The sequence below is a fragment of the Panulirus ornatus genome, chromosome 62 (genome assembly GCF_036320965.1).
Source record: "Panulirus ornatus isolate Po-2019 chromosome 62, ASM3632096v1, whole genome shotgun sequence".
NCBI classification, from domain to species: domain Eukaryota; kingdom Metazoa; phylum Arthropoda; class Malacostraca; order Decapoda; family Palinuridae; genus Panulirus; species Panulirus ornatus.
The window spans coordinates 15,673,470-15,699,167 of record NC_092285.1 but is presented as its reverse complement, the minus strand read 5'-3'; the positions used below and the strand labels follow the sequence as shown (position 1 = coordinate 15,699,167).

The 25,698-nt window shown below is 42.7% G+C and overlaps 1 protein-coding gene across 3 annotated transcripts in view; it reads right to left on the bottom strand.

Annotated features, from left to right (window-relative positions):
* The window catches only part of Spt20 (transcription factor Spt20 homolog), a 150,517-nt gene that overhangs the window by 38,723 nt on the left and 86,096 nt on the right, over nucleotides 1-25,698 (bottom strand). For 2 of the 3 annotated variants that reach the window (XM_071656370.1, XM_071656369.1), the window contains exons 14-15: nucleotides 22,575-22,672; nucleotides 18,065-18,179 (exon numbers count right to left, since the gene is read on the bottom strand). In XM_071656370.1, coding sequence (XP_071512471.1) covers nucleotides 18,065-18,179; nucleotides 22,575-22,672 — 213 coding nt within the window. The remainder of the gene's footprint in view (nucleotides 1-18,064; nucleotides 18,180-22,574; nucleotides 22,673-25,698) is intronic. The other variant, XR_011711970.1, reaches the window with a different exon arrangement.

Here is a 25,698-nt window from a genome sequence, read left to right as displayed (position 1 = left end):
AGAGAATGTTGGGGTCAAGAGAGTGGTGAGAGTAAGTGAGTTTGGGAAAGAGACTGGTGTGAGGAAGTACCAGGAGAGATTGAGTGCAGAATGGAAAAAGATGAGAGCAAATGACGTAAGGGGAGTGGAGGAATGGGCTGTATTTAGGGAAGCAGTGATGGCTTGCACAAAAGATGCCTGTGGCATGAGAAAGATGGGAGTTGGGCAGATTAGAAAGGGTAGCAAGTGGTGGGATGAAGAAGTAAGACTGTTAGTGAAAGAGAAGAGAGAGACATTTGGACGATTTTTGCAGGGAAATAATGCAAATGACTGGGAGATGTATAAAAGAAAGAGGCAGGAGGTCAAGAGAAAGGTGCAAGAGGTGAAAAAGAGGGCATATGAGAGTTGAGGAGAGAGAGTATCGTTAATTTTACAGAATAAAAAGATGTTTTGGAAGGAGGTAAATAAAGTGCGTAAGACAAGAGAACAAATGGGAACATCGGTGAAGGGGCTAATGGGGTAATCATAGCAAGTTGTGGTGAAGTGTGAGGGAGATGGAGTGAGTATTTTGAAGGTTTGTTGAGTGTTTGATGACAGAGTGGCAGATATAGGGTGTTTTGGACGAGGTGGTGTGCAAAGTGAGAGGGTCAGGGAGAATGGTTTGGTAAACAGAGAAGAGGTAGTGTAAGCTTTGCGGAAGATGAAAAGCGGCGAGTTTTGATGGTATTGCTGAGGAATTTACTAAAAAAAAGGTGGTGATTATGTTGTTGACTTCATGATGAAGTGCCTGAGGATTAGCGGAATGCATGCATAGTTCCATAGTATAATGGCAAAGGGGATAAAGGTGAGTGTTCAAATTACAGAGATATAAGTTTGTTGACTAATCCTGGGAAATTGTATGGGAGGGTATTGGCTGAGAGGGTAAAGGCATGTACAGAGCATCAGATTAGGGAAGAGCAGTGTGGTTTCAGAAGTGGTAGAGGATGTGTAGATCAGGTGTATGATTTGAAGAATGTATGAGAGAAATACTTAGAAAAACAGATGAGTTCGTATATAACGTTTATGGATCTTGAGAAGGCATATGATAAGAGTTGATAGAGATGCTCCGTAGAAGGTATTAAGAGTATACGGTGTGGGAGGTGAGTTGCTAGAAGCGGTGAAAAGTTTTTATCAAGGATGTAAAGCATGTGTACAAGTAGGAGGAGAGGACAGTGATTGGTTCCCAGTGAATGTCAGTTTGCAGCAGGGGTGTGTGATGTCTCCATGGTTGTTTAATTTGTTTATGGATGCGGTTGTTAGGGAGGTGAATGCAAGAGTTTTGGAGAAAGGGGCAAGTATGCAGTCTGTTGTGGATGAGAGGACTTGAGAAGTGAGTCATTTGTTGTTTGCTGATGATACAGCACTGGTGGCTGATTCAGGTGAGGAACTACAGAAGCTGGTACTGAGTTTGGTAAAGTGTGTGAAAGAAGAAAGCTGAGAGTAAATGTGAATAAGAGCAAGGTTATTAGGTTCAGTAGGGTTGAGGGACAAGTCAATTGGGAGGTAAGTAAGTTCGATGGAGAAAAACTGGAGAAAGTGAAGTGTTTTAGATATCTGGAAGTGGATTTAGCAGTGGATAGAACCATGGAAGCAGAAGTGAGTCACAGGGTGGGGGAGGGGACGAAGGTTCCGGGAGCACTGAAGAATGTGTGGAAGGCGAGAATGTTACCTTGGGGAGCAAAAATGGGTACGTTTGAAGGAATGGTGGTTCCAACAATGTTATATGATTGCGAGGCATGGGCTATACAGAGGGTGGATGTGTTGGAAATGAGATATTTGAGGACAATATGTGGTGTGAAGTGGTTTGAGTAAGTAATGAAAGGGTAAGAGAGATGTGTGGCAATAAAAAGAGTGTGGCTGAGAGCAGAAGAGGGTGTACTGAAATGGTTTGGTCACATGGAGAGAATGAGTAAGGAAAGATTGACAAAGAGGGTATATGTGTCAGAGGTGGAAGGAAAAAGAAGTGGAAGACCAAACTGGAGGTGGAAGGATGGAGTGAAAAAGATTTTGAGCGATCGGGTCCTGAAGATGCAGGAGGGTGAAAGGCATACAAGGAGTAAGTGAATTGGAACGATGTTGTATACTGGGGTCGACGTGCTGTCAGTGGATTGAACCTGGGCATGTGAAGCGTCTGGGGCAAACCATGGAAAGTTTTGTGGGGCCTAGATATGGGAAGGGAGCTGTGGTTTTGGTGCATTACACATGACAGCTAGAGACTGATTGTGAATGAATGTGACCTTTGTTGTCTTTTTCTAGCGCTATCTCGCACGCACGCATAGGGGGGGTGTCATTCCATGTGTGGCAGGGTGGTGACAGGAATGGATGAGGGCAGCAAGTTTGCATATGTTATTTATTTATTATATATTTTGCTTTGTCGCTATCTCCCACGTTTGTGAGGTAGCGCAAGGAAACAGACGAAAGAATGGCCCAACCCACCCACATAGACATGTATATACATACACATCCACACACGCAAATATACATACCTATACATCTCAATGTACACATATATATACACACACAGACATATACATATATACACATGTACATAATTCATACTGTCTGCCTTTATTTATTCCCATCGCCAACCCGCCACACATGGAATAACATCCCCCTCCCACGTCATGTGTGCAAGGTAGCACTAGGAAAAGACAACAAAGGCCCCATTCGTTCACACTCAGTCTCTAGCTGTCATGTAATAATGCACCGAAATCACAGCTCCCTTTCCACATCCAGGCCCCACAGAACTTTCCATGGTTTACCCCAGATGCTTCACATGCCATGGTTCAATCCATTGACAGCACGTCGACCCCAGTATACCACATCGTTCCAATTCACTCTATTCCTTGCACGCCTTTCACCCTCCTGCATGTTTGGGCCCCCATCACTCAAAATCTTTTTCACTCCATCTTTCCACCTCCAATTTGGTCTCCCACTTCTCCTCGTTCCCTCCACCTCTGACACATATATCCTCTTGGTCAATCTTTCCTCACTCATTCTCTCCATGTGACCAAACCATTTCAAAACACCCTCTTCTGCTCTCTCAACCACACTCTTTTTCTTTCCACACATCTCTCTTACCCTTACATTACTTACTCCATCAAACCACCTCAAGCCAAAAATCTCATTTCCAGCACATCCACCCTCCTGCGCACAACTCTATCCATAGCCCACGCCTTGCAACCATACAACATTGTTGGAGCCACTATTCCTTCAAATATACCCATTTTTGCTTTCCGAGATAATGTTCTCGACTTCCAAGCATTCTTCAAGGCTCCCAGGATTTTCACCCCCTCCCCCACCCTATGATTCACTTCTGCTTCCATGGTTCCATCCACTGTCAAATCCACTCCCAGATATCTAAAACACTTTACTTCCTCCAGTTTTTCTCCATTCAAACTTACCTCCCAATAGACTTGACCCTCAACCCTGCTGTACCTAATAACCTTGCTCTTATTCACATTTACTCTTAACTTTCTTCTTTCACACACTTTACCAAACTCAGTTACCAGCTTCTGCAGTTTCTCACATGAATCAGTCACCAGCACTGTATCATTAGCTAACAACAACTCACTCACTTCCCAAGCTTTCTCATCCACAACAGACTGCATACTTGCCCCTCTTTCCAAAACTCTTGCATTCACCTCCCTAACAACCCCATCCATAAACAAATTAAACAACCATGGAGACATCACACACACCTGCCGCAAACCTACATTCACTGAGAACCAATCACTTTCCTCTCTTCCTACACTTACACATGCCTTACATCCTCGATAAAAACTTTTCACTGCTTCTAACAACTTGCCTCCCACACCATATATTCTTAATACCTTCCACAGAGCATCTCTATCAACTCTATCATATGCCTTCTCCAGATCCATAAATGCTACATACAAATCCATTTGCTTTTCTAAGTATTTCTCACATACATTCTTCAAAGCAAACACCTGATCCACACATCCTCTACCACTTCTGAAGCCACACTGCTCTTCCCCAATCTGATGCTCTGTACATGCCTTCACCCTCTCAATCAATACCCTCCCATATAATTTACCAGGAATACTCAACAAACTTATACCTCTGTAATTTGAGCACTCACTTTTATCCCCTTTGCCTTTGTACAATGGCACTATGCAAGCATTCCATCAATCCTCAGGCACCTCACCATGAGTCATACATACATTAAATAACCTTACCAACCAGTCAACAACACAGTCACCCCCTTTTTTAATAAATTCCACTGCAATACCATCCAAACCTGCTGCCTTGCCTGCTTTCATCTTCTGCAAAGCTTTTACCAAATCATTTTCCCTAACCCTCTCACTTTGCACACCACCTCGACCAAAACACCCTATATCTGCCACTCCATCATCAAACACATTCAACAAACCTTCAAAATACTCACTCCATCTCCTTCTCACATCACCACTACTTGTTATCACCTCCCCATTAGCCCCCTTCACTGAAGTTCCCATTTGTTCCCTCGTCTTACGCACTTTATTTACCTATTTCCAAAACATCTATTTCTTCTCCCTAAAATTTAATGATACTCTCTCACCCCAACTCTCATTTGCCTTCTTTTTCACCTCTTGCACCATTCTCTTGACCTCCTGCCTCTTTCTTTTATACATCTCCCAGTCATTTGCATTTTTTCCCTGCAAAAATCGTCCAAATGCCTCTCTCTTCTCTTTCACTAATAATCTTACTTCTTCATCCCACCACTCACTACCCTTTCTAATCAACCCACCTCCCACGCTTCTCATGCCACAAGCATCTTTTACGCAAGCCATCACTGCTTCCCCAACTCCTCCCCAACTCCCCTTACCTCCTTTGTTCTCACCTTTTTCCATTCTGTACTTTTTCAGCACATAAATCTACAAGCTCTTCACCATTTCCATTTACAACACTGAACACCCCATGTATACAAATTATTCTCTCAACTGCCACATTACTCACCTTTGCATTCAAATCACCCATCACTATAACCTGGTCTTGCGCATCAAAACCACTAACACACTCATTCAGCTGCTCCCAAAACACTCGCCTCTCATGATCTTTCTTCTCATGCCCAGGTGCATATGCACCAATAATCACCCATCTCTCTCCATCAACTTTCAGTTTTACCCATATCAATCTAGAATTTCTTTTCTTACACTCTATCACATACTCCCACAACTCCTGTTTCAGGAGTAGTGCTACTCCTTCCCTTGCTCTTGTCCTCTCACTAACCCCTGACCTTACTCCCAAGACATTCCCAAACCACTCTTCCCCTTTACCCTTGAGCTTCGTTTCACTCAGAGCCAAAACATCCAGGTTCCTTTCCTCAAACATTCTACCTATCTCTACTTTTTTCTCATCTTGGTTACATCCACACACATTTAGACACCCCAATCTGAGCCTTCGAGGAGGATGAGCACTCCCCGCATGACTCCTTCTTCTGTTTCCCCTTTTAGAAAGTTAAAATACAAGGAGGGGAGGGTTTCTGGCCCCCCCGCTTCCGTCCCCTTTAGTCGCCTTCTACGACACATGAGGAATGCGTGGGAAGTATTCTTTCTCTCCTATCCCCAGGGATAATGTACATGTATATGTACATATTTATTTATTCATTTTCCTTTGTCGCTGTCTCCTGCGTTTGCGAGGTAGCGCAAGGAAACAGACGAAATAAATGGCCCAACCCACACCCATACACATGTATATACATACACGTCCACACACGCAAATATACATACCTATACATCTCAATGTACACATATATATACGCACACAGACACATACATATATACCCATGCACGCAATTCACACTGTCTGCCTTTATTCATTTCCATCGCCACCTCGCCACACATGGAATACCATCCCCCTCACCCCTCATGTGTGCGAGGTGGCGCTAGGAAAAGACAACAAAGGCCCCATTCGTTCACACTCAGTCTCTAGCTGTCATGCAATGATGCCCGAAACCACAGCTCCCTTTCCACATCCAGGCCCCACACAGCTTTCCATGGTTTACCCCAGACGCTTCACATGCCCTGATTCAATCCACTGACAGCACGTCAACCCCGGTATACCACATCGATCCAATTCACTCTATTCCTTGCCCACCTTTCACCCTCCTGCATGTTCAGGCCCCGATCACTCAAAATCTTTTTCACTCCATCTTTCCACCTCCAATTTGGTCTCCCACTTCTCCTCGTTCCCTCCACCTCTGACACATATATCCTCTTGGTCAATCTTTCCTCACTCATTCTCTCCATGTGCCCAAACCATTTCAAAACACCCTCTTCTGCTCTCTCAACCACGCTCTTTTTATTTCCACACATCTCTCTTACCCTTACATTACTTACTCGATCAAACCACCTCACACCACACATTGTCCTCAAACATCTCATTTCCAGCACATCCACCCTCCTGCACACAACTCTATCCATAGCCCACGCCTCGCAACCATACAACATTGTTGGAACCACTATTCCTATAAACATACCCATTTTTGCTTTCCGAGATAATATTCTCGACTTCCAAACATTCTTCAAGGCTCCCAGGAATTTCGCCCCCTCTCCCATCCTATGATTCACTTCCGCTTCCATGGTTCCATCCGCTGCCAGATCCACTCCCAGATATCTAAAACACTTTACTTCCTCCAGTTTTTCTCCATTCAAACTCACCTCCCAATTGACTTGACCCTCAACCCTACTGTACCTAATAACCTTGCTCTTATTCATGTTTACTCTTAACTTTCTTCTTTTACACACTTTACCAAACTCAGTCACCAGCTTCTGCAGTTTCTCACATGAATCAGCCACCAGCGCTGTATCATCAGCGAACTACAACTGACTCACTTCCCAAGCTCTCTCATCCACAACAGACTTCATACTTGTCCCTCTTTCCAAAACTCTTGCATTTACCTCCCTAACAACCCCATCCATAAACAAATTAAACAACCATGGAGACATCACACACCCCTGCCACAAACCTACATTCACTGAGAACCAATCACTTTCCTCTCTTCCTACACGTACACATGCCTTACATCCTCGATAAAAACTTTTCACTGCTTCTAACAACTTGCCTCCCACACCATATATTCTTAATACCTTCCACAGAGCATCTCTATCAACTCTATCATATGCCTTCTCCAGATCCATAAATGATACATACAAATCCATTTGCTTTTCTAAGTATTTCTCACATACATTCTTCAAAGCAAACACCTGATCCACACATCCTCTACCACTTCTGAAACCACACTGCTCTTCCCCAATCTGATGCTCTGTACATGCCTTCACCCTCTCAATCAATACCCTCCCATATAATTTACCAGGAATACTCAACAAACTTATACCTCTGTAATTTGAGCACTCACTCTAATCCCCTTTGCCTTTGTACAATGGCACTATGCACGTATTCTGCCAATCCTCAGGCACCTCACCATGAGTCATACATACATTAAATAACCTTACCAACCATGTACATGTATATATATATATATATATATATATATATATATATATATATATATTCTTTTTTTTTTTTTTTGCTTTGTTGCTGTCTCCCGCATTTGCGAGGTAGCGCAAGGAAACAGACGAAAGAAATGGCCTAACCCACCCCCATACACATGCCTTGATTCAATCCACTGACAGCACGTCAACCCCGGTATACCACGTCGCTCCAATTCACTCTATTCTTTGCCCTCCTTTCACCCTCCTGCATGTTCAGGCCCCGATCACACAAAATCTCCTTCACTCCATCCCTCCACCTCCAATTTGGTCTCCCTCTTCTCCTCGTTCCCTCCACCTCCGACACATATATCCTCTTGGTCAATCTTTCCTCACTCATTCTCTCCATGTGACCAAACCATTTCAAAACACCCTCTTCTGCTCTCTCAACCACGCTCTTTTTATTTCCACACATCTCTCTTACCCTTACATTACTTACTCGATCAAACCACCTCACACCACACATTGTCCTCAAACATCTCATTTCCAGCACATCCATCCTCCTGCGCACAACTCTATCCATAGTCCACGCCTCGCAACCATACAACATTGTTGGAACCACTATTCCTTCAAACATACCCATTTTTGCTTTCCGAGATAATGTTCTCGACTTCCACACATTCTCCAAGGCTCCCAGAATTTTCGCCCCCTCCCCCACCCTATGATCCACTTCCGCTTCCATGGTTCCATCCGCTGCCAGATCCACTCCCAGATATCTAAAACACTTTACTGCCTCCAGTTTTTCTCCATTCAAACTTACCTCCCAATTGACTTGACCCTCAACCCTACTGTACCTATTAACCTTGCTCTTATTCACGTTTACTCTTAACTTTCTTCTTTCACACACTTTACCAAACTCAGTCACCAGCTTCTGCAGTTTCACACAGACATATATATATATATATATATGTATATATATATATTTGGAAAGAGGGGCAAGTATGAAGTCTATTGGGGATGAGAGAGCTTGGGAAGTGAGTCAGTTGTTGTTCGCTGATGATACAGCGCTGGTGGCTGATTCATGTGAGAAACTGCACAAGCTGGTGACTGAGTTTGGTAAAGTGTGTGAAAGAAGAAAGATAAGAGTAAATGTGAATAAGAGCAAGGTTATTAGGTACAGTAGGGTTGAGGGTCAATTCAATTGGGAGGTGAGTTTGAATGGAGAAAAACTGGAGAAAGTGAAGTGTTTTAGATATCTGGGAGTGGATCTGGCAGCGGATGGAACCATGGAAGCGGAAGTGGATCATAGGGTGGGGGAGGGGGCGAAAATTCTGGGAGCCTTGAAGAATGTGTGGAAGTTGAGAACATTATCTCGGAAAGCAAAAATGGGTATGTTTGAAGGAATAGTGGTTCCAACAACGTTGTATGGTTGCGAGGCGTGGGCTATGGATAGAGTTGTGCGCAGGAGGGTGGATGTGCTGGAAATGAGATGTTTGAGGACAATGTGTGGTGTGAGGTGGTTTGATCGAGTAAGTAATGTAAAGGTAAGAGAGATGTGTGGAAATAAAAAGAGCGTGGTTGAGAGAGCAGAAGAGGGTGTTTTGAAATGGTTTGGGCACATGGAGAGAATGAGTGAGGAAAGATTGACCAAGAGGATATATGTGTCAGAGGTGGAGAGAACGAGGAGAAGTGGGAGACCAAATTGGAGGTGGAAAGATGGAGTGAAAAAGATTTTGAGTGATCGGGGCCTGAACATGCAGGAGGGTGAAAGGCGGGCAAGGAATAGAGTGAATTGGATCGATGTGGTATACCGGGGTTGACGTGCTGTCAGTGGATTGAATCAGGGCATGTGAAGCGTCTGGGGTAAACCATGGAAAGCTGTGTAGGTATGTATATTTGCGTGTGTGGACGTGTGTATGTACATGTGTATGGGGGGGGGTTGGGCCATTTCTTTCGTCTGTTTCCTTGCGCTACCTCGCAAACGCGGGAGACAGCGACAAAGTATAAAAAAAAAAAAAAAAAAAAATAATAATAATAATAATAATAATAATAATAATAATAATATTATCCCTGGGGATAGGGGTGAAAGAATACTTCCCACGTATTCCTCGCGTGTCGTAGAAAGCGACTAGAGGGGACGGGAGCGGGGGGCCGGAAATCCTCCCCTCCTTGTATTAACTTTCTAAAATGGGAAACAGAAGAAGGAGTCACGCGGGGAGTGATCATCCTCCTCGAAGGCTCAGAGTGGGGTGCCTAAATGTGTGTGGATGTAACCAAGATGTGAAAAAAGGAGAGATAGGTAGTATGTTTGAGGAAAGGAACCTGGATGTTTTGGCTCTGAGTGAAACGAAGCTCAAGGGTAAAGGGGAAGAGTGGTTTGGAAATGTCTGGGGAGTGAAGTCAGGGGTTAGTGAGAGGACAAGAGCAAGGGAAGGAGTAGCAATACTCCTGAAACAGGAGTTGTGGGAGTATGTGATAGAATGTAAGAAAGTAAATTCTCGATTAATATGGGTAAAATTGAAAGTTGATGGAGAGAGGTGGGTGATTATTGGTGCATATGCACCTGGGCATGAGAAGAAAGATCATGAGAGGCAAGTGTTTTGGGAGCAGCTAAATGAGTGTGTTAGCGGTTTTGATGCACGAGACCGGGTTATAGTGATGGGTGATTTGAATGCAAAGGTGAGTAATGTGGCAGTTGAGGGAATAATTGGTATGCATGGGGTGTTCAGTGTTGTAAATGGAAATGGTGAAGAGCTTGTAGATTTATGTGCTGAAAAAGGACTGATGATTGGGAATACCTGGTTTAAAAAGCGAGATATACATAAGTATACTTATGTAAGTAGGAGAGATGGCCAGAGAGCGTTATTGGATTACGTGTTAATTGACAGGCGTGCGAAAGAGAGACTTTTGGATGTTAATGTGCTGAGAGGTGCAACTGGAGGGATGTCTGATCATTATCTTGTGGAGGCTAAGGTGAAGATTAGTATGGGTTTTCAGAAAAGAGGAGTGAATGTTGGGGTGAAGAAGGTGGTGAGAGTAAGTGAGCTTGGGAAGGAGACCTGTGTGGGGAAGTACCAGGAGAGACTGTGTACAGAATGGAAAAAGGTGAGAACAATGGAAGTAAGGGGAGTGGGGGAGGAATGGGATGTATTTAGGGAATCAGTGATGGATTGCGCAAAAGATGCTTGTGGCATGAGAAGAGTGGGAGGTGGGCTGTTTAGAAAGGGTAGTGAGTGGTGGGATGAAGAAGTAAGAGTATTAGTGAAAGAGAAGAGAGAGGCATTTGGACGATTTTTGCAGGGAAAAAATGCAATTGAGTGGGAGAAGTATAAAAGAAAGAGACAGGAGGTCAAGAGAAAGGTGCAAGAGGTGAAAAAAAGGGCAAATGAGAGTTGGGGTGAGAGACTATCAGTAAATTTTAGGGAGAATAAAAAGATGTTCTGGAAGGAGGTAAATAGGGTGCGTAAGACAAGGGAGCAAATGGGAACTTCAGTGAAGGGCGTAAATGGGGAGGTGATAACAAGTAGCGGTGATGTGAGAAGGAGATGGAATGAGTATTTTGAAGGTTTGTTGAATGTGTCTGATGACAGAGTGGCAGATATAGGGTGTTTTGGTCGAGGTGGTGTGCAAAGTGAGAGGGTTAGGGAAAATGAGTTGGTAAACAGAGAAGAGGTAGTAAAAGCTTTGCGGAAGATGAAAGCCGGCAAGGCAGCAGGTTTGGATGGTATTGCAGTGGAATTTATTAAGAAAGGGGGTGACTGTATTGTTGACTGGTTGGTAAGGTTATTTAATGTATGTATGACTCATGGTGAGGTGCCTGAGGATTGGCGGAATGCGTGCATAGTGCCATTGTACAAAGGCAAAGGGGATAAGAGTGAGTGCTCAAATTACAGAGGTATAAGTTTGTTGAGTATTCCTGGTAAATTATATGGGAGGGTATTGATTGAGAGGGTGAAGGCATGTACAGAGCATCAGATTGGGGAAGAGCAGTGCGGTTTCAGAAGTGGTAGAGGATGTGTGGATCAGGTGTTTGCTTTGAAGAATGTATGTGAGAAATACTTAGAAAAGCAAATGGATTTGTATGTAGCATTTATGGATCTGGAGAAGGCATATGATAGAGTTGATAGAGATGCTCTGTGGAAGGTATTAAGAATATATGGTGTGGGAGGCAAGTTGTTAGAAGCAGTGAAAAGTTTTTATCGAGGATGTAAGGCATGTGTACGTGTAGGAAGAGAGGAAAGTGATTGGTTCTCAGTGAATGTAGGTTTGCGGCAGGGGTGTGTGATGTCTCCATGGTTGTTTAATTTGTTTATGGATGGGGTTGTAAGGGAGGTAAATGCAAGAATCCTGGAAAGAGGGGCAAGTATGAAGTCTGTTGGGGATGAGAGAGCTTGGGAAGTGAGTCAGTTGTTGTTCGCTGATGATACAGCGCTGGTGGCTGATTCATGTGAGAAACTGCAGAAGCTGGTGACTGAGTTTGGTAAAGTGTGTGGAAGAAGAAAGTTGAGAGTAAATGTGAATAAGAGCAAGGTTATTAGGTACAGTAGGGGTGAGGGTCAAGTCAATTGGGAGGTGAGTTTGAATGGAGAAAAACTGGAGGAAGTGAAGTGTTTTAGATATCTGGGAGTGGATCTGTCAGCGGATGGAACCATGGAAGCGGAAGTGGATCATAGGGTGGGGGAGGGGGCGAAAATTTTGGGAGCCTTGAAAAATGTGTGGAAGTCGAGAACATTATCTCGGAAAGCAAAAATGGGTATGTTTGAGGGAATAGTGGTTCCAACAATGTTGTATGGTTGCGAGGCGTGGGCTATGGATAGAGATGTGCGCAGGAGGATGGATGTGCTGGAAATGAGATGTTTGAGGACAATGTGTGGTGTGAGGTGGTTTGATCGAGTAAGTAACGTAAGGGTAAGAGAGATGTGTGGAAATAAAATGAGCGTGGTTGAGAGAGCAGAAGAGGGTGTTTTGAAATGGTTTGGGCACATGGAGAGAATGAGTGAGGAGAGATTGACCAAGAGGATATATGTGTCGGAGGTGGAGGGAACGAGGAGAAGAGGGAGACCAAATTGGAGGTGGAAAGATGGAGTGAAAAAGATTTTGTGTGATCGGGGCCTGAACATGCAGGAGGGTGAAAGGAGGGCAAGAAATAGAGTGAATTGGAGTCATGTGGTATACAGGGGTTGACGTGCTGTCAGTGGATTGAAGCAAGGCATGTGAAGCGTCTGGGGTAAACCATGGAAAGCTGTGTAGGTATGTATATTTGCGTGTGTGGACGTGTGTATGTACATGTGTATGGGGGGGGGGTTGGGCCATTTCTTTCGTCTGTTTCCTTGCGCTACCTCGCAAACGCGGGAGACAGCGACAAAGTATAAAAAAAAAAAAAAAAAATAATAATAATAATAATAATAATAATTTATCCCTGGGGATAGGGGAGAAAGAATACTTCCCACGTATTCCCTGCGTGTTGTAGAAGTCAACTAAAAGGGAGGGGAGCGGGGAGCTGGAAATCTTCCCCTCTCTTTTTTTTTTTTTTTTTTTCAATTTTCCAAAGGAGGGAACAGAGAAGGGGGCCGGGTGAGGATGTTTCCTCAGAGGCCCAGTTCTCTGCTCTTAACGCTACCTCGCTGAGGCGGGAAATGGCGAATAGTATGAAAGAAAGAAAAGAATAATATCCCTGGGGATAGGGGAGAAAGAATACTTCCAACGCATTCCTCACGTGTCGTAGAAGGCGACTAGAGGGGAGAGGAGCGGGGGGCCAGAAACCCTCCCCTCCTTGTATTTTAACTTTCTAAAAGGGAAAACAGAAGAAGGAGTCACGCGAGGAGTGCTCATCCTCCTCGAAGGCTCAGATTGGGGTGTCTAAATGTGTGTGGATGTAACCAAGATGAGAAAAAAGGAGAGATAGGTAGTATGTTTGAGGAAAGGAACCTGGATGTTTTGGCTCTGAGTGAAACGAAGCTCAAGGGTAAAGGGGAAGAGTGGTTTGGGAATGTCTTGGGAGTAAAGTCAGGGGTTAGTGAGAGGACAAGAGCAAGGGAAAGAGTAGCACTACTCCTGAATCAGGAGTTGTGGGAATATGTGATAGAGTGTAAGAAAGTAAACTCTAGATTGATATGGGTAAAACTGAAAGTTGATGGAGAGAGATGGGTGATTATTGGTGCATATGCACCTGGGCATGAGAAGAAAGTTCATGAGAGGCAAGTGTTTTGGGAGCAGCTGAATGAGTGTGTTAGTTGTTTTGATGCACAAGACCGGGTTATAGTGATGGGTGATTTGAATGCAAAGGTGAGTAATGTGGCAGTTGAGGAAATAATTGGTATACATGGAGTGTTCAGTGTTGTAAATGGAAATGGTGAAGAGCTTGTAGATTTATGTGCTGAAAAAGGACTGGTGATTGGGAATACCTGGTTTAAAAAGCGAGATATACATAAGTATACGTATGTAAATAGGAGACATGGCCAGAGAGTGTTATTGGATTACGTGTTAATTGATAGACGCATGAAAGAGAGACTTTTGGATGTTAATGTGCTGACAGGTGCAACTGGAGGGATGTCTGATCATTATCTTGTGGAGGCGAAGGTGAAGATTTGTGGGGGTTTTCAGAAAAGAAGAGAGAATGTTGGGGTGAAGAGAGTGGTGAGAGTAAGTGAGCTTGGGAAGGAGACTTGTGTAAGGAAGTACCAGGAGAGACTGAGTACAGAATGGAAAGAGATGAGAACAAAGGAGGTAAGGGGAGTGGAGGAGGAATGGGATGTATTTAGGGAAGCAGTGATGGCTTGCGCAAAAGATGCTTGTGGCATGAGAAGCGTGGGAAGTGGGTTAATTAGAAACGGTAGCGAGTGGTGGGATGAAAAAGTAAGATTATTAGTGAAAGAGAAGAGAGAGGCATTTGGACGATTTTTGCAGGGAAAAAATGCAAATGAGTGGGAGAGGTATAAAAGAAAGAGGCAGGAGGTCAAGAGAAAGGTGCAAGAGGTGAAAAAGAGGGCAAATGAGAGTTGGGGTGAGAGAATATCATTAAATTTCAGGGAGAATAAAAAGATGTTTAGGAAGGACGTAAATAAAGTGCGTAAGACAAGGGAGCAAATGGGAACTTCAGTGAAGGGGGCTAATGGGGAGGTGATAACAAGTACTGGTGATGTGAGAAGGAGATGGAGTGAGTATTTTGAAGGTTTGTTGAATGTGTTTGATGATAGAGTGGCAGATATAGGGTGTTTTGGTCGAGGTGGTGTGCAAAGTGAGAGGGTTAGGGAAAATGATTTGGTAAATAGAGAAGAGGTAGTAAAAGCTTTACGGAAGATGAAAGCCGGCAAGGCAGCAGGTTTGGATGGTATTGCAGTGGAATTTATTAAAAAAGGGGGTGACTGTATTGTTGACTGGTTGGTGAGGTTATTTAATGTATGTATGATTCATGGTGAGGTGCCGGAGGATTGGCGGAATGTTTGCATAGTGCCATTGTACAAAGGCAAAGGGAATAAGAGTGAGTGCTCAAATTACAGAGGTATAAGTTTGTTGAGTATTCCTGGTAAATTATATGGGAGGGTATTGATTGAGAGGGTGAAGGCATGTACAGAGCATCAGATTGGGGAAGAGCAGTGTGGTTTCAGAAGTGGTAGACGATGTGTGGATCAGGTGTTTGCTTTGAAGAATGTATGTGAGAAATACTTAGAAAAACAAATGGATTTGTATGTAGCATTTATGGATCTGGAGAAGGCATATGATAGAGTTAATAGAGATGCTCTGTGGAAGGTTTTAAGAATATATGGTGTGGGAGGCAAGTTGTTAGAAGCAGTGAAAAGTTTTTATCGAGGATGTAAGGCATGTGTACGTGTAGGAAGAGAGGAAAGTGATTGGTTCTCAGTGAATGTAGGTTTGCGGCAGGGGTGTGTGATGTCTCCATGGTTGTTTAATTTGTTTATGGATGGGTTTGTTAGGGAGGTAAATGCAAGAGTTTTGGAAAGAGGGGCAAGTATGAAGTCTGTTGGGGATGAGAGAGCTTGGGAAGTGAGTCAGTTGTTGTTCGCTGATGATACAGCGCTGGTGGCTGATTCATGTGAGAAACTGCACAAGCTGGTGACTGAGTTTGGTAAAGTGTGTGGAAGAAGAAAGTTAAGAGTAAATGTGAATAAGAGCAAGGTTATTAGGTACAGTAGGGTTGAGGGTCAAGTCAATTGGGAGGTGAGTTTGAATGGAGAAAAACTGGAGGAAGTAAAGTGTTTTAGATATCTGGGAGTGGATCTGGCAGCGGATGGAACCATGGAAGCGGAAGTGGATCATAGTGTGGGGGAGGGGGCGAAAATCCTGGGAGCCTTGAAGTATGTGTGGAAGTCGAGAACATTACCTCGGAAAGCAAAAATGGGCATGTTTGAAGGAATAGTGGTTCCAACAATGTTGTATGGTTGCGAGGCGTGGGCTATGGATAGAGTTGTGCGCAGGAGGGTGGATGTGCTGGAAATGAGATGTTTGACAACAATGTGTGGTGTGAGGTGGTTTGATCGAGTAAGTAACATAAGGGTAAGAGAGACGTGTGGAAATAAAAAGAGTGTGGTTGAGAGAGCAGAAGAGGGTGTTTTGAAATGGTTTGGGCACATGGAAAGAATGAGTGAGGAAAGATTGACCAAGACGATATATGTGTCGGAGGTGGAGGGAACGAGGAGAAGTGGGAGACCAAATTGGAGGTGGAAAGACGGAGTGAAAAAGATTTTGTGTGATCGGGGCCTGAACATGCAGGAGGTTGAAAGGAGGGCAAGGAATAGAGTGAATTGGATCGATGTGGTATACCGGGGTTGACGTGCTGTCAGTGGATTGAATCAGGGCATGTGAAGCGTCTGGGGTAAACCATGGAAAGCTGTGTAGGTATGTATATTTGCGTGTATGGACATGTATGTATATACATGTGTATGGGGGTGGGTTGGGCCATTTCTTTCGTCTGTTTCCTTGCGCTACCTCGCAAACGCGAGAGACGGCGACAAAGCAAAAAAATATAAAAAAAAAAAAAATATATATATATATATATATATATATATATATATATATATATATATATATATATATATATATATACATATATATATATATATATACACACACACACACAGACTTATACATATGTACACATGTACATAATTCATACTGTCTGCCTTTATTCATTCCCATCGCCATCTCGCCAAGCATGAAATATAAACCCCCTCCCCCCTCATGTGTGCGAGGTAGCGCAAGGAAAAGACAACAAAGGCCCCATTCCTTCACACTCAGTCTCTAGCTGACATGTATAATGCACCGAAGCCACAGCTCCCTTTCCACATCCAGGCCCCACAGAACTTTCCATGGTTTACCCCAGACGCTTCACATTCCCAAGTTCAATCCATTGACAGAACATCAACCCCGGTGTACCACATCATTCCAATCCACTCTATTCCTTGCACACTTTTCACACTCTTGCATGTTCAGGCCCCAATCACTCAAAATCTTTTTCACTCCATCTTCCCACCTCCAATTTGGTCTCCAACTTCTCCTCGTTCCCACAACCTCTGACACATATATCCTCTTTGTCAATCTTTCCTCACTCATTCTCTCTATATGACCAAACCATTTCAAGACACCCTCTTCTGCTCTCTCAACCACACTCTTTTTATTACCACTTACCCTTTCATTACTTACTCGATCAAGCTACCTCACACCACATAATGTCCTCAAGCATCTCATTTCCAACACATCCACCCTCCTCCGCACAACTCTATCTATAGCCCACGCCTTGCAACCATATAACACCATTGGAACCACTATTCCTTCAAACATACCCATTTTTGCTTTCTGAGATAATGTTCTCGACTTTCACACATTTTTCAACACTCCCAGAACCTTCACCCCCTCTCCCACCCTGTGACTCACTTCCGCTTCCATGGTTACATCCGCTGCCAAATCCACTCCCAGATATCTAAACCACTTCACTTCCTCCAGTTTATCTCCATTCAAACTTACCTCCCAATTGACTTGTCCCTCAACCCTACTGTACCTAATAACCTTGCTCTTATTCACATTTACTCTCAGCTTTCTTCTTTCATACACTTTACCAAACTCAGTCACCATCCTCTAAAGTTTCTCACCCGAATCAGCCACCAGCACTGTATCATCAGCAAATAACAACTGACTCACTTCCCAAGCCCTCTCATCCAGAATAGACTGCATACTTGCCCCTCTCTCCAAAACTCTTGCATTCATATCCCTAACAACCCCATCCATAAACAAATCAAACAACCATGGAGACATCACACACCCCTGCCGCGAACCGACATTCACTGAGAGCCAATCACTTTCCTCTCTTCCTACACGTACACATGCCTTACATCCTCGATAAAAACTTTTCACTGCTTCTGGCAACTTGCCTCCCACACCATATATTCTTAATACCTTCCACAGAGCATCTCTATCAACTCTATCATATGCCTTCTCCAGATCCATAAATGCTTCATACAAATCCATTTGCTTTTCTAAGTATTTTTAAAGATACCTATACAAAAAACAAATAACACAAAATATCAAAGTATGAATAATGTACTTAATTTTTCAAAAATGACTTAATATACCCTTACTAATGAGTTTTATTATCTAACCTGCCAACAACTGCTGCAGACCAGGTACATTAAGAGATGAGGATGATGAATCATTATTAGCTGAAGATTTTGAATGCCCTGATGAGTCATTTAAGCCACCAACAAGGCTGACAACCTGACAAATTGGTGAAAATACATATAACAATCTAAGTCAACATTATAGCTGAAAGTCTGGAAAAAAAATTCTTTTAAAACTTGTTAGAAATATTTTACCGACTGAGCACTAAAAAAAGAAGGAAAATACCTCTTCAGTTTCTAAGTACAACACCAAAGAATATTTGAAATTAATAAGTGTTAACTTTCTTACCTGTTCTTCATATGAAATATTGTCTTATAACTTTACTCATGAACTAAAAAAGGAATATTACATGATCAGGCCCCACATGCAGGATATCAAAAGTCCCTGATAGTTATGCCCAAAATACATTATCTCTCTCGTATACATGAACAATAAGGTGTTGTGGAAAATATAAATGATGTGAAGTCAACCCTAATAGAATAAGGTGTAATAGCTTTGTAACCTCACTCAAAAAGTTGCATAAAACTGCCTGTCTGAGTCCACAGGAAAGTAACAGTAATGGTACCAGAAATTAGTGAAATGAGTCATGAAGATAGGAGGAAAGCCCTTAATTCAAACACACTGAAATGAAGGAGGTTAAAGGGAGACACAATGACCACTAATGAATTTTAAATAGCTCAAGATGATGTTAATATGGAACAGTTCTTTGACCCTTACACAACAGTTGTATATTGCTGGTTGACTGGGGTTGTAACTGTAGCACTAATCTTCAGTAGCTTTGTCTGAAATAGTGCCAATATCATGACACCTGTATGTTTGTTCAATGTATCCTTGGTTTCTGCTTTATGTAAGCAGTATGAGCAGCAACTCAGTGATACCTCAGACTGTAATGCATATCCTCTTTAACCCTTAAACAATGGGTCATACATAGCTGACTAACCAGCATACAATGGGAGTCACAAGAGTAGTGCTAATCTTCAGAGGCTTTGTTTTGATTTGTTCTGGTACCACCATCAACTTTCTTTTGCAACCTATGCTCATCCTGAGAGGAGAAATGCAGAATGATTACAGAGGTCACAGAGGGTCTTCGTCAGATCACAGTGGGCTTACACTCATTACAAAACTGGTTCATTATATAAGTTAACAGTCTTTCATAAAGCAAGTCTTACTGACTAGACACAAAAAGTACATACAGTCTTAGATTTTCAAAAATATTGTTATCAACAATAAGGTTTTTTGTCATTTCTTGTAGGGTTTGTTTAGACCTGTCTCTAAAAAGCACTATTTTTCACATTCTAAAACTTAGAATTCAAGTTTGTGTCCAAATCTCTGGCCACAAACTTTACAATCCACATGAAAACATCTTAAGATTGGTCAAAGCACCTACAGAACCTAAAGCTTAGCCTTAGTCTAGCAATAACAACATCCTGTAATTGGTGATCCTATCACTTTCTGAATATACATGTTTTACTTTACACATTACATTGTGATTGAAAATGTTTCTGCTTGTGCCTCTTTGTACTCATCTATTTGCTTCAAAGAGATCTGTTAGTTCCTTTCTAATTACAGCTTTGAAACTTCTGATTGGCAACCCAATGTTATTTTCATTAGCTTCTTTAACAAGTGCAAGTTTGGCAAAAGCATCAACTTTGTCATGATTCTGAAGGTCACTCTGAAAGGAAATTCATAACAATTTGATTCGAATCCCTTGCCAATTATGTTTGAATATCTATCTCTAGCTTCAGAGACCAATATGTTACATTTTGATCTCAGGGTATTAAGAGCAATGAAAAATCAGAAATTATTACACTGTATATGGCAGTGATCTCTAAAAGCTCCAGAGCTGTGAGTAAGGTAAACAATTCATTATGTTGGACACATGCTCACATGTTTATTCTAACATTTTCTCTCATCTATTACGATCATGTTGAATAACTATGCCAAACCTCATTCAGTGTATTAATCAATGCATTACTGAAATCAGTCTTAGAAAGTCCCAGGAATATCATTATTTGTTATGCTGATGATATTCTTGTCCACACCAAAACATTTCATGAAATGCAAACCATTCTCAACAAAGCCCGATATATCCTTTGCTTCAGCCATTCTATATTATTAGGTTGGATTAAATACTGAGTTAAAAAAAACCTGAAGTAAGCTTCGCTAACTTGAGTAATCTGGCCTTTCTGTCTTGCCTTTATTGTTAGTTGGATATATCAGCAAATGACCATAATAAAAATGGTGCTATGTAATAGTGCATACGTATCTGATGTGTTTCTGTTTGGTTGGCGATAGAAGCAGGTCGAGCAGCCCAAATGGTAAATTGTGGAAACTGAGTGGAAATGAAGCTGTGTAAGTATCAGTAACAGACTGGGTGACAAGGAAGGCATGTGGATGCAAGCAAAAGGATAAGTGAAAACTGAGGCATGTGGTATATGGAAGGAATGAGCTGAAGAAGGCACTGATTCTGAGGTACCTGAGGGATAAGAGAGATGGGTTGACAACTCTTGCATCATCTAGGATCATCATTTCCAATTCTTCAAATCTTTTATAATCTAATGTTTTCTCTGGCTCTTTCTTATCTAATTATTACCATCAAAATCATATGTTTTGCATTATTAAAAACTACAAAGTATTGTCTCTATCACTGGTTTTTTTTTTTTTTTTTTTTTTTTATACTTTGTCGCTGTCTCCCGCGTTTGCGAGGTAGCGCAAGGAAACAGACGAAAGAAATGGCCCAACCCCCCCCCCCATACACATGTACATACACACGTCCACACACGCAAATATACATACCTACACAGCTTTCCATGGTTTACCCCAGACGCTTCACATGCCTTGCTTCAATCCACTGACAGCACGTCAACCCCTGTATACCACATGACTCCAATTCACTCTATTTCTTGCCCTCCTTTCACCCTCCTGCATGTTCAGGCCCCGATCACACAAAATCTTTTTCACTCCATCTTTCCACCTCCAATTTGGTCTCCCTCTTCTCCTCGTTCCCTCCACCTCCGACACATATATCCTCTTGGTCAATCTCTCCTCACTCATTCTCTCCATGTGCCCAAACCATTTCAAAACACCCTCTTCTGCTCTCTCAACCACGCTCTTTTTATTTCCACACATCTCTCTTACCCTTACGTTACTTACTCGATCAAACCACCTCACACCACACATTGTCCTCAAACATCTCATTTCCAGCACATCCATCCTCCTGCGCACATCTCTATCCATAGCCCACGCCTCGCAACCATACAGCATTGTTGGAACCACTATTCCCTCAAACATACCCATTTTTGCTTTCCGAGATAATGTTCTCGACTTCCACACATTTTTCAAGGCTCCCAAAATTTTCGCCCCCTCCCCCACCCTATGATCCACTTCCGCTTCCATGGTTCCATCCGCTGACAGATCCACTCCCAGATATCTAAAACACTTCACTTCCTCCAGTTTTTATCCATTCAAACTCACCTCCCAATTGACTTGACCCTCACCCCTACTGTACCTAATAACCTTGCTCTTATTCACATTTACTCTCAACTTTCTTCTTCCACACACTTTACCAAACTCAGTCACCAGCTTCTGCAGTTTCTCACATGAATCAGCCACCAGCGCTGTATCATCAGCGAACAACAAAGGTGAGTAATGTGGCAGTTGAGGGAATAATTGGTATTCATGGGGTGTTCAGTGTTGTAAATGGAAATGGTGAAGAGCTTGTAGATTTATGTGCTGAAAAAGGACTGATGATTGGGAATACCTGGTTTAAAAAGCGAGATATACATAAGTATACTTATGTAAGTAGGAGAGATGGCCAGAGAGCGTTATTGGATTACGTGTTAATTGACAGGCGTGCGAAAGAGAGACTTTTGGATGTTAATGTGCTGAGAGGTGCAACTGGAGGGATGTCTGATCATTATCTTGTGGAGGCTAAGGTGAAGATTAGTATGGGTTTTCAGAAAAGAGGAGTGAATGTTGGGGTGAAGAAGGTGGTGAGAGTAAGTGAGCTTGGGAAGGAGACCTGTGTGGGGAAGTACCAGGAGAGACTGTGTACAGAATGGAAAAAGGTGAGAACAATGGAAGTAAGGGGAGTCGGGGAGGAATGGGATGTATTTAGGGAATCAGTGATGGATTGCGCAAAAGATGCTTGTGGCATGAGAAGTGTGGGAGGTGGGCTGTTTAGAAAGGGTAGTGAGTGGTGGGATGAAGAAGTAAGAGTATTAGTGAAAGAGAAGAGAGAGGCATTTGGACGATTTTTGCAGGGAAAAAATGCAATTGAGTGGGAGAAGTATAAAAGAAAGAGACAGGAGGTCAAGAGAAAGGTGCAAGAGGTGAAAAAAAGGGCATATAAAGGGTATATAACTAATTAAGTGTACAACCATCTGTTTAAATATATACAATACAATAACTCTTACTCAAGAAAGTCATGTTAAAAACTATTTGTAAAGCATGGCATTTAAGGAATTACTTCTCATCCTCTCATATGTATACCTGAGTCTTGGCTAGGGAAACTGCCTGCGAGTATGCTGGCACAGAGCGATTCAGCTGTGTTGTGAGAGATGGTAGAGATATCTTGGAACCACCAGGACCTGAAATGTAACATATTTTCAAGCACAAGCCTTAAAGCAAGTTGCATTTATAAAAAAAAAATGATAAGCACATTTTTTTTTTTTGCTTTGTCGCTGTCTCCCGCGTTTGCAAGGTAGCGCAAGGAAACAGACGAAAGAAATGGCCCAACCCACCCCCATACACATGTATATACACACACGTCCACACACGCAAATATACATACTTATACATCTCAATGTACACATTTATATACACACACAGACACATACATATATACCCATGCACACAATTCACACTGTCTGCCTTTATTCATTCCCATCGCCACCTCGCCACACATGGAATACAATCCCCCTCCCACCCTCATGTGTGCGGGGTAGCACTAGGAAAAGACAACAAAGGCCTCATTCGTTCACACTCAGTCTCAAGCTGTCATGCAATAATGCCCGAAACCACAGCTCCCTTTCCACATCCAGGCCCCACACAGCTTTCCATGTTTTACCCCAGACGCTTCACATGCCCTGATTCAATCCACTGACAGCACGTCAACGCTGGTATACCATCATCGATCCAATTCACTCTATTCCTTGCCTGCCTTTCACCCTCCTGCATGTTCAGGCCCCGATCACACAAAATCTTTTTCACTCCATCTTTCCACCTCCAATTTGGTCTCCCACTTCTCCTCGTTCCCTCCACCTCCGACACATACATCCTCTTGGTCAATCTTTCCTCACTCATTCTCTCCATGTGCCCAAACCATTTCAAAACACCCTCTTCTGCACTCTCAACCACGCTCTTTTTATTTCCACACATCTCTCTTACCCTTACATTACTTACTCGATCAAACCACCTCACACCACACATTGTCCTCAAACATCTCATTTCCAGCATATCCACCCTCCTGCGCACAACTCTATCCATAGCCCAAGCCTCGCAACCATACAACATTGTTGGAACCACTATTCCGTCAAACATACCCATTTTTGCTTTCCGAGACAATGTTCTCGATTTCCACACATTCTTCAAGGCTCCCACGATTTTCGCCCCCTCCCCCACCCTATGATTCACTTCCGCTTCCATGGTTCCCTCCGCTGCCATATCCACTCCCAGATATCTAAAACACTTTACTTCCTCCAGTTTTTCTCTATTCAAACTTACCTCCCAATTGACTTGACCCTCAACCCTACTGTACCTAATAACCTTGCTTTTATTCACATTTACTCTTAACTTTCTTCTTTCGCACACTTTACCAAACTCAGTCACCAGCTTCTGCAGTTTCTCACGAATCAGCCACCAGTGCTGCATCATCAGCGAACAACAACTGACTCACTTCCCAAGCTCTCTCATCCACAACAGACTTCATTCTTGCCCCTCTTTCCAAAACTCTTGCATTCACCTCCCTAACAACCCCATCCACAAACAAATTAAACAACCATGGAGACATCACACACCCCTGCCGCAAACCTACATTCACTGAGAACCAATCACTTTCCTCTCTTCCTACACATACACATGCCTTACATCCTCGATAAAAACTTTTCACTGCTTCTAACAACTTGCCACCCACACCATATATTCTTAATGCCTTCCACAGAGCATCTCTATCAACTCTATCATATGCCTTCTCCAGATCCATAAATGCTACATACAAATCCATTTGCTTTTCTAAGTATTTTTCACATACATTCTTCAAAGCAAACACCTGATCCACACATCCTCTACCACTTCTGAAACCACACTGCTCTTCCCCAATCTGATGCTCTGTACATGCCTTCACCCTCTCAATCAATACCCTCCCATATAATTCACCAGGAATACTCAACAAACTTATACCTCTGTAATTTGAGCACTCACTCTTATCCCCTTTGCCTTTGCACAATGGCACTATGCACGCATTCCGCCAATAAGCACATCTATAGTAACAATATTTGACAGGACACACATTTTCCAACCATTCTATTAGCTGTTTCCTGTGGGGTGAGGTAGCGCCAGGAATGGATGAAGCCAAAAAAGTATGAATGTGTATGTGTGTATATAGAGGGTGAAGGCATGTACAGAGCATCAGATTGGGGAAGAGCAGTGTGGTTTCAGAAATGGTAGAGGATGTGTGGATCAGGTATTTGCTTTGAAGAATGTATGTGAAGAATACTTAGAAAAGCAAATGGATTTGTATGTAGCATTTATGGATCTGGAGAAGGCATATGATAGAGTTAATAGAGATGCTCTGTGGAAGGTATTAAGAATATATGGTATGGGAGGCAAGTTGTTAGAAGCAGTGAATAGTTTTTATTTAGGATGTAAGGCATGTGTACATGTAGGAAGAGAGGAAAGTGACTGGATCTCAGTGAAATGTAGGTTTGCGGCAGGGGTGTGTGATGTCTCCATGGTTGTTTAATTTGTTTATAGATGGGGTAGTTAGGGAGGTGAATGCAAGGGTTTTGGAAAGAGGGGCAAGTATGAAGTCTTTTGTCGATGAGAGAGCTTGGGAAGTGAGTCAGTTGTTGTTCGCTGATGATACAGTGCTGGTGGCTGATTCATGTGAGAAACTGCAGAAGCTGGTGACTGAGTTTGGTAAAGAGTGTGAAAGAAGAAAGTTGAGAGTAAATGTGAATAAGAGCAAGGTTATTAGGTACAGTAGGGTTGAGGGTCAAGTCAATTGGGAGGTAAGTTTGAATGGAGAGAAATTGGAGGAAGTGAAGTGTTTTAGATATCTAGGAGTGGATTTGGCAGCGGATAGAACCATGGAAGTGGAAGTGAATCATAGGGTGAGGGAGGGGGCGAAAATTCTGGGAGCGTTGAAGAATGTGTGGAAGTCGAGAACATTATCTCGGAAAGTAAAAATGGGTATGTTTGAAGGAATAGTGGTTCCAACAATGTTGTATGGTTGCGTGGCGTGGGCTATGGATAGAGTTGTGCGCAGGAGGGTGGATGTACTGGAAATGAGATGTTTGAGGACAATATGTGGTCTGAGGTGGTTTGATCGAGTAAGTAATAATAGGGTAAGAGAGATGCGTGGTAATAAAAAGAGTGTGGTTGAGAGAGCAGAAAA